Below are 9,794 nucleotides of genomic sequence, written 5' to 3'. Positions count from 1 at the left end.
CAAAAATTTCTCATAATCTTCTGTCTATTTCTCGGTTTACTACTGACAATAATGTCTTATTTGAATTTCATCCAACTTTTTGTCTTGTGAAGGATCGATGTACCGGGAAGGTTCTTCTTCGTGGCAGTAGGAGGGGCGGTCTCTATCAACTTGATAATTCGTTTCAATCTTCTAAAGCCTACATAGGAGAGCGTGCTACCTTACAAGATTGGCACTATAGATTAGGACATCCAATGATACGCACAATGCGTAAGGTTGTTTCCCAGTTTTCTCTTCCGGTTTCTAGTCAGACTTTTAAGTTTTGCTCCTCTTGCCATGAACATCGGAGTCATCAACTCCCTTTTCCTTCTAGTAAAACTACTTATTTGCATCCATTATATTTAATTGTCTCTGATGTTTGGGGACCTTCTCATATTCTATCTAATGAAGGATATAAATACTATGTCATCTTTATTGATGCCTTTAGTCGCTTTACTTGGATGTTTCTTATGTCTCAGAAATATGATGTCTTTTCAATATTTTTTTTGTTTCAAAAGCATGTTGAAAATCTCTTCAATCGAAAAATCAAAATCTTCCAATCTGACAACGCACTGGAGTATCGAAAACTTACTCCGCATCTTCAACAACTGGGTATTTTTCATCGATTTTCATGTCCACATACTTCTGAACAAAATGGTTTAGTCGAACGACTTCATCGTCATATTCGTGAAACTGGTCTTACAATCCTAAACATGGCTTCTGTACCATCCTCATATTGGTACGACTCTTTTTACACCGCTTGTTTTCTAATGAATGGTGTTCCATCTACTTCCATTCATAACTCCTCTCCGTAAGAACTTCTTTTTGGTCTTTCACCAGATTACACTTTACTTCGGGTGTTTGGTTTCTTGTGCTATCCATACTTACGTCCATATAGATCTCATAAAATGGAGCCTCTTTCTTCTCCCTGTGTTTTTATTGGTTATAGTCCTTCTCAAAAAGGCTATAAGTGTCTTCATATTCCTACAGGTCGGATTTATGTTAGTCGTCATGTTTTTTTGATGAGACCACTTTTCCTTTTGCCGCCGCAGCACAACCTTCTCCTGCATCGACGACTTCACAGGTACCTTTTTCTACTCCCTTTTCTTCTCCCGTAAATCTTTCTCTGCCTTCTCTTCTGTCTACTTCTTCCGTGCCGTCTTCTTCCCAAAAGCAATCATCAACTGTCAGTAATCATCAACCGTCAGCAATCATTAATCGCCAGCAGTTCTCCGTCGTCAGCAATCATCAGCCACCTCCAGCAATCATTAGCCGACAGTAATGATGATCCTCGGCCGCCACAGCCGCCAGCACCAATGATTAGCCAACAAAACCAATCATCAGCTGTCAGGAATAATGTTTCTGAGCCGTCACAACCGCCGACAGTTCCCATTATTATGTCCGATTCAGCCGCCACATCCGCCACTGATTTTTCTTCCCCAGTTCTTCGCCTGCAGTCTCCTTCTTCTGTCTCTGACACTCATCCAATGGTGACAAGGTCTAAAGATGGTGTTTTTAAACCAAATTCCAAATATGCATTGGTATGTGTTTCTCTTCTCGAACCTACTTGTATTTCACAGGCTCATAAAGATCCCCGGTGGTGTATGTCTTTCGATGATGAGATTAATGCGCTACTTCGGAATGGTACGTGGTCGTTAGTACCATATAATTCTTCTATCAACGTTATTGGATGTAAATGGGTGTTTCGTATTAAACGCAATCCAGATGGTACGATTGCACGTCGAAAATCACGATTAGTTTCAAAAGGCTATAATCAGCAAGAGGGTATTGACTATCTGAAACATTTAGTCCGGTTGTTAAACCATGTACTATTCGTCTTATTCTTACATTGGCTTTGTCTTCCAATTGTCCAATTCATCAACTTGATGTGCAAAATGCCTTTTTACATGGAGAACTTCAAGAAGAGGTGTATATGAAATAGCCACCGGGCTACGTAGATTCTCGTTTTCCTACGGATGTCTGCAAGTTGCATCGTTCTCTTTATGGTCTCAAACAAGCTCCCCGTGCGTGGTATCACAGGCTTAGTACCTTTTTGTTTCAAATTGGTTTTGTCACTTCGAAGTGTGACCCGTCCTTATTTCTCTATAACGGCTCTCTTGGTACTATATGTGGATGATATTATTGTTACAGGTTCTAACTCTACAAGTATTAAGTCTATCATTGATCGTCTATAACAAGAATTCGCAATCAAAGATCTTGGCTTCTTGTCCTACTTTCTTGGCATTGAAGCAGTTCGTACATCCTCTGGTTTGTTTCTCTCTCAACAAAGGTATGCTCATGATCTCCTTATTCGTGCGAAAATGGATGGTGTTGAGCCTATTCACACTCCACTTAGTACTTCTGGAGACATGTCTTCTGATCACAGTACCTTGTTGATTGATGCTACTGAATATCGTAGTATTGTTGGAGCTTTACAATATTTGACTTTTGCTCGTCCGGATCTAGCATATGCTGTTAATAAGGTTTGTCAATTTATGCATGCACCCACTGAGTTTCACTGGGGCTTAGTAAAGCGTATACTTCGTTATCTTAAAGAAACATCTACGTTTGGTATTCTTCTTCGGTCGTCTTCTTCTCTACAGTTATCCTTTAGCGCATATACTGATTCCGATTGGGCTGGTTCTCTTGAAGATCGGCGTTCAACCAGTGGTTATTGTGTAATCTTGGGTGGTAATCTTATATCTTGGAGTGCTCGTAAACAGAAAACCGTGTCACGTTCTAATACTGAAGCAGAATATAGAGGTCTTTCTATTTCTATTGCTGAAATTATGTGGATTCAATCACTTCTATCCGAACTTCATGTTTCTACTCAATCACCTCCAATTCTATGGTGTGATAATCTTGGTGCCACATATCTTACTGTTAATCCTATATTTCATGCAAGGACGAAACACATTGAGATTGGTTACCATTTTGTGCGTGATCAGGTTGCTTTGAAACTTCTTGATGTTCGGTTTATATCTTCTAAAGATCAAATTGCCGACATTTTTACAAAAGGTTTGTCTAAAGATCGATTTTCTCTATTAAGGTTCAAGCTAACGGTTCAAGATCACCCGTTACACTTGCGGGAGGGTGTTAAGGCATACAATACGTGTGTGTTTCCTAACACACGTATATCTTGTTAAGGAAGTCTTTTGTATTTTTAGGAAACTATCCTAGGTTTGGAAGTCTTTTGTATTTTAGGAAATTGTTCTAGTTTTGGAATTCATCCTATCTTGGAGTTCAAGGAAGAGTTAGTATATATATATGTATCTTGTCTTGGAGTTCAAGGAAGAGTTAGTATATATATATGTATCTTGTAAAGATCAATTGTACACACAAGTTATATCAATAGAACGTCTTCTATTCAAGTTCGTGTTCTCCTCTTATAGTTGTGTTGTCTCCCAAACAATACATGTTCTAGCTTCTTGCCGTACTGAATCTCTAACAAACTGATCATTTTTCAGACACTTTATCCCGAAGCATTGAAATGATTTAACATCAAAGAATTTCGATGGAGAAATGTTATGCATTTTTACCAAGATTCCCTCACTCCATAATCCTTCATCATCCATACTTCAAAACCATCCGTTTTAGTACTGCCAAGCATACCAAGACAACCACCCAACACATCCACATATTTATCATCAACGTCCAGATTTTATGGTTGTGGGATTTCTCCGAAACCCCCTTTTCAACACAGAAAGCAATTAATACTCGTCTTTTTTTTATCTAAAATTGGTTTTTGCAAACCAATGAAAAGCTCCGTTATAAAACACTCCTGGTCTTGCATAAGAACAAAACTCATAGGGGATATACAGTTTTTGTGTTTTCCATTGATGTGATCTCAATGAATATACTTGGACTATTGATCCAGGGGTTGTAAAAGAACTCGTAATATCGACAAACTTGTAGTCATTCTTGTTTAAATCATAACCAGAGTCATGTGCAAAACCATCCTCGGATGTTGATTTTGGTATCACTTTATATTCTTCGTGTTAAATAGTACCACATCGCTTAGGGCATCATGCCACATAAAATATGATATAACGTTGGTCGCAGCATGCATCATGCCACATAAAATATGATATAACGTTGGTCGACTTACTACAATTATGATGCTTGCCTCAACGGGTATGCGTCATGCGTGTGTCATTAATTTCTTCCTGAAGATTTTTTTCCTTGGATGTTCATGTTGGGGTTGGAAATTTTGAAAATGTCAATATGTGAAGGCAATACGACTCCAGAAAAAACACCAATCGTTAGTTTGACTTTATCTTTTTCTGATACCAACTAAATGCATGCCGGCCGTCCCATAGAGACCAAAGTCTCACAGTTATACATTTAGGGAGATGTCTACTTGATGTCTTGGTCCTCGTTAGGAGCTTCGTGCAACAACTGCTTGAGAAGGACAGCGACATGCATCCTCTTGAATCATGACTTAACTTTAGGGTTGACAGGTGATGCCGTGAAGAAGTAAGCACGGATGTTGCACAACAAACAAACTTTGCAAAGATTATAATAATAAGAGAGCAAGTTTCGTGTTGTCTCATACTTGATTATTTTATTATTTTCTAATTAGTTTGTTTAAATGGAGAGTTACGGTTCGGGTTCAGAAACTAAGAAAAATTTCAGAATCGTTGTTCGCTCATTCAGAAATACAGCAGGGAAAAGGAAAAAAAAAACGAAGAAGAAGATTTAAAGTTTTACTTATAATGTCTACTACATTCGGATCATCAGTCAGATGGCATGTATTAAGTAGCAGTAGTGGTCTGGTAGTGTGCGTGTTATGCACATTTCTGCTCTCAGGATTTATGTTCGCATCAGCTGAGCCAAGTACGGAACTTGATATTACTTCGAATGAGGTGGAAAATGTTTATGTTTTACACGTTCGAAATATGTTACAGAAAGGAATATATGTTTACCGGCATGTTTGGCCTGTAAGTTTGCAGTTAACGAAATTGAATACTACAAGTTATTGCTAATTTGAATTGTTATAAATGATTTGAGTGTATTACAGGAAATGAAATTTGGCTGGAAAATCGTAGTTGGTACCATTATTGGATTCATTGGAGCAGCATGTGGGAGCGTAGGAGGAGTAGGAGGTGGTGGAATTTACGTTCCCATGCTTACTTTGATCATTGGATTTGACGCAAAGACTTCGGTACCAATATCGAAATGTATGATAACTGGGGCAGCTTTGTCAACAGTATATTACAACTTGAAGAGAAGACACCCAACACTTGATATGCCAGTCATTGACTACAACTTAACTCTACTCATTCAACCTATGCTCATGCTTGGTATTAGTATTGGTGTCATTCTTAGTGAAGTCTTTAATGACTGGATGGTGACTGTTCTCCTTATTGTTCTTTTCTTAGGTACTGACTTAAGATTGTCCAACCTCATATTATAATTGTACATATGTATGTTTCTCTCTAACTAAAACCCTAATTTAAATTAGTTACTTTCATGCAGCCACATCAACTATGTCGTTTTTCAAGGGTGTGGAAACTTGGAAAAAGGAATCCAGATTAAAGAAGGTAAATCTTATTCTACTCGATGCACTACTTACCTCACCATTGCAAAATTTTACAAGTTTTTCATTGCTTTCACTGGATTCAGGAGGTTAACTGCTTGGAGTCAAATGGTGAGGAAGATGTCTTAGAAGATAATCCTCTGGCAATTGAACCAAGTAATGGTACCAGTACTCAAAAACAGAAACGAGAAATGGTAGACCATATACTTAAATTAATTATTAACCTATCTAAATACATGAGTGTCTTTTGTCTGGGTCAGAATTTTCATTTGTGTTTTATTTCTAATTGAATGTAACCAGGTACCGATTCTTGAGAATGTCTACTGGAAAGAACTTGCTATTCTTGTCTCAGTTTGGGTTGCATATCTTGTTCTTCAGATTTTTAAGGTTTGCAAGACTCTCTACACTAGCTAACAATTTTTTATCATCCCATGAGCTATAACAAACGGAAAAACTTGGTTTTCATGATTTTCGCCAGCAGAACAAAATGGTTACCTGCTCAACAACGTACTGGATTTTGTCCTCAATTCAGGTACATATACTTATTTGCCTGTCTTTCAGTGGAAGTGTACCACTTTTGGCATATGAAAAACATGTAACTTTGTATCTTTCTGTTTTGATACCTGTTTTCATGATGTCTTGCAGATCCCAATTTCGGTGGGAGTGACAGCTTATACGTCAGTCGGACTGTACAAGGGAAAGAAAGTGATTGCATCTCCAGGAGAAAAAGGCACAAATTGGAAGGTTCACCAGCTGATTTTTTATTCTGCAGTTGGTGTTTTTGCAGGAGTGGTAGGTGGATTATTAGGTATGGGTGGTGGCTTCATTTTAGGTCCCCTTTTCCTACAGGTTGGGATTCCTCCACAGGTACAATAATACAATATGTACCTTCTTCTTTGGATATCTATTATGGTCTCCACTTCAGTTCTTGTCATCAAAAGATTAATTGTCAATATTTTTATGACAACATAACAGGTTTCAACCGCAACAGCTACATTCGCCATGTTGTTTTCATCGTCCATGTCCGTCGTTGAATACTATCTTCTTAAACGTTTTCCAGTCCCTTATGGTGAGGAATTATCTAAAAAAATTCTCATATAAAAAGACTCAGTTTAATTTTTCATTTTTAAATCTCTTTTTTTTTTACTGATTTTTTTTTTTTTTGGCTGTTAATTTCTTTTTACAGCTCTCTATTTTTTTGCTGTGGCAACTTTATCTGCCTTAGCAGGACAACATGTTGTGAGAAAAATCATCTCAATATTAGGAAGAGTTTCTCTCATTATCTTCATTTTATCCATCACAATCTTTGTCAGTGCAATCTTTCTAGGTAAGAATTAATGCAAATTTTTTACGAAATAGTTCTGATATATTTACTCATTTACTCTGTTTTGATGTATTGACTAATCTTTACGTTTATCTTTCAGGTGGGGATGGTGTAGCCAACATGACTAGAAAAATTGAGCATAAACAGTACTTGGGTTTCGAGAAATTGTGCCAATGATAATACCTCTTTCTCTACCATCTTTAATCTTTACATTTTGTTTTCCTGTCTGGGCTGGTCTGTAAGAATTATTACACTGACAAGTTTGAGATTAAGTTGTAAGTATGAACGCTCCAACACCTTTTCTATGACCCTAACGTTTTTTTTTTCTTTTTTTTTGTGATACCCTAGACTAGTGGTCCCTAAACTACGTCCAAACTCCTTATTAAATTGGAGTTGATTTTGGCAATTACAGGGTTGGAACCCCTACCTCCGCAGTGGGAGAGAGCATGCGAACCGTCAGACCGCTTGATGGTTCTCATGATCCCATGCGTTAGTCTTCCAATTACCCAAGGCATGTCGCTTGGTACAGATAATTTCATTCACTTTCTTTGGACTCATCCAATGCCACAAAATATAAAAACAATGAAAAAATTGGTGTAAAATAAAAATTTAATACTCTCATTTTGTACATGTTACGTAGATAATTCAAAGAGCTTTTTAAATATATAAATCTAATAAAATTTGATGTGTACTTACAAAGATATAAAGTTCTTAATTCATTTGATCTATTTTATTCAATGTACGTTTTTACCATCAAATATTCTATAGTTGTTATTTATATTAAAGGTCATGTTTGTAATATCAGGTTAGACTATTTTGACTTTTTATGACCAAGCAAAAGTACTCTTTTTCTTTATATTAGTTAGATTTATTATTGGTTCTTAATAATTGAATCTAATTTCTTGGTTATGATTTTAGTTTTGTCTATCGGTCTTGATTCATTGAAGGTATTTGAAGTTTCTACTTATAGAATAGAAGAAGAAAAAGTAAGTGAGTTTCTTTCAAACATTTACTAAAACAAAAATAATAGTTGTCTTTTTTCTTCTTTTTTTTTTAATTCTTTTTGTAACGGTTCACGGACTTGAGCCCAATTACATGACTAGAAGCCATTTTTGGTCATGTAATTGATGTTTTCTAATCTAGGCAAGATAGAACCACGACTTTTGTGACAATAACCTTTATCCTTGGAAAGGTTCTCATGTTATAGTGAATGAGCTTACGAATTCAACGAGCCAAGAGTCACTCAATTCTGAGTTATAACGATGAAGTTATGAGTGATTTATTAAAGTAGTGACAATTATTAGTGTTGCTGTAATTGTTACAGTTCGTTAGTAGGAAACAATCCATGAACTGTTTGTAACGGTTCACGAACTTGAGCCCAATTACGTGACTAGAAGCCACTTTTGGTCATGTAATTGATGTTTTCTTATCTAAGCAAGATAGTTATTACTCCAAACATATTTGATTACCATATTAAAGTGTTTGTGATTCCTTCCTAAGTTAAAATGTGATTTATTCACATAAATACAATATTTGTTAATTAATTATTTATTTAATTATTTTGGCAAGAGTTGTAATTAACTTAGGAAAGACTCCCAAAATTAGGAGAGTCTTAAAAAAAGGAAAATAGCTTTGTGTAACTTCCAAGTTATTGTTCATGAGTGCTACACGTTTTTATCCCCTTTGGAAAATTGGTGTAAGCTTCATAAGGTTGTTTTCCATGTTTTATGTTCTTCGTGAACAAGAATGAGATAAAAGTCTTTGTATTGGGGATCACAAAGCCGAGTTGGATCTAATCTCCGTGATTGATTATAAAACTTGTAATCTAGGTTTTTCACCTCTTGTCTATTCTAAGGTTTTCTCTTCTGATATAAAACCATTCAAGAGTTGTTGATCATAAACCCTAGGTTTTGATAGATTTCAGTTTTTGATCGTATACCAACACTTGTTAGTCGAAATCGGAAGCTAGAAAGAAAAACTTCGATTAAGGTATCTCGTAAAAATCCTTAAAAAGTCTTAAACAAGATATATCTAGATTTATTCTAGTTGTTCTTGTTGTAGAGTCATTAGGTTTCTCTTCCTATTTTTGAAGAGTATAATAAAATTTAATCTACAAGTTTGTTTTGATATTACTTTTACCTAGTAATTGTTTTTCTCAAAACAAACACAAGATTTCCAAAACCTTGATTCACATCTAAAGGGTAATCAAACTGGTGTTTTGTGCAAACAAAAGATTGAATCGTATCAATCGTGTTGTTGTATCTTCTAAAGAGGGCGTTTGGGTTTTGCTAGAAGATTTACGAGAAGAATTCCTAAAGACAATCGGTGTTGGGCTAGGAGTTCTATAAGTGCTTGAATACAGCTGAAGCAGGTATTACATCTAGTCCGAATAGGTAGTAGGAAATTTGTGTAACAGCTTTTAATGAGTGTGTGTTTATTCTGGACTAGGTCCCAGGGTTTTTCCGCATTTGCGGTTTCCTCGTTAACAAAATTTCTGGTGTCTGTGTTATTTTTTTTCCGCATTATATTGGTTTATATAATTGAAATATCACAGGATGTGCGTAAGTTCAATCAATTGTGAATCCGAACTTTGGGTTGTTGATTAAATTGGTTGACACTTGGATATTGGTTTTTGATACCGTCCAAGTTATTTCTTATATTTAATCGGGTTCACAAATTTCTATTTGTTTGATTGCGGATTGAATTGAGAAATTGAGATATAACTCTTTGATATACTTTTCTCAAGATTGAGTCTGACTGTCTAGTTGATTCTCTTGAAAGTATATTGGAGTTAGTTCATACAGATTGCCAAACGATTGGGTGTGGTTGTTAAACCCCCGCTTTTTCAGTAATAGATATGTATTTTATTGTATTGAAGAAGGAAAACTGATAATGCATCATTGATTCATACCG

General features: G+C 36.0%; 1 protein-coding gene across 1 annotated transcript; it reads left to right on the top strand.

Moving 5' to 3' along the window:
• Positions 1–4,904: 4,904 nt before the first annotated feature.
• Positions 4,905–7,058, top strand: LOC113315958 (sulfite exporter TauE/SafE family protein 3-like). The gene is made up of 10 exons (XM_026564195.1): positions 4,905–4,958; positions 5,039–5,399; positions 5,497–5,561; positions 5,644–5,751; positions 5,858–5,944; positions 6,039–6,089; positions 6,203–6,424; positions 6,533–6,626; positions 6,744–6,884; positions 6,982–7,058. The coding sequence occupies exons 1-10, from the start codon at positions 4,917–4,919 to the stop codon at positions 7,056–7,058; spliced, it is 1,248 nt and encodes a 415-aa protein (XP_026419980.1). The 5' UTR covers positions 4,905–4,916.
• Positions 7,059–9,794: the final 2,736 nt, after the last annotated feature.

The sequence above is a fragment of the Papaver somniferum genome, chromosome 10 (genome assembly GCF_003573695.1).
Source record: "Papaver somniferum cultivar HN1 chromosome 10, ASM357369v1, whole genome shotgun sequence".
In the NCBI taxonomy this organism is placed as follows: Eukaryota; Viridiplantae; Streptophyta; class Magnoliopsida; order Ranunculales; family Papaveraceae; genus Papaver; species Papaver somniferum.
This window is presented reverse-complemented; position numbering and strand designations above follow the sequence as displayed.

What these genes read in the sequence shown, in the direction of transcription:
- LOC113315958 (XM_026564195.1), top strand. Translation starts at nt 4,917, where the DNA reads ATGTTACAGAAAGGAATATATGTTTACCGGCATGTTTGGCCT. An exon ending in CCTTATTGTTCTTTTCTTAG is followed by an intron (nt 5,400 to 5,496) that starts GTACTGACTTAA and finishes ACTTTCATGCAG; the next exon opens with CCACATCAACTATGTCGTTT. An exon ending in GGATTTTGTCCTCAATTCAG is followed by an intron (nt 6,090 to 6,202) that starts GTACATATACTT and finishes GATGTCTTGCAG; the next exon opens with ATCCCAATTTCGGTGGGAGT.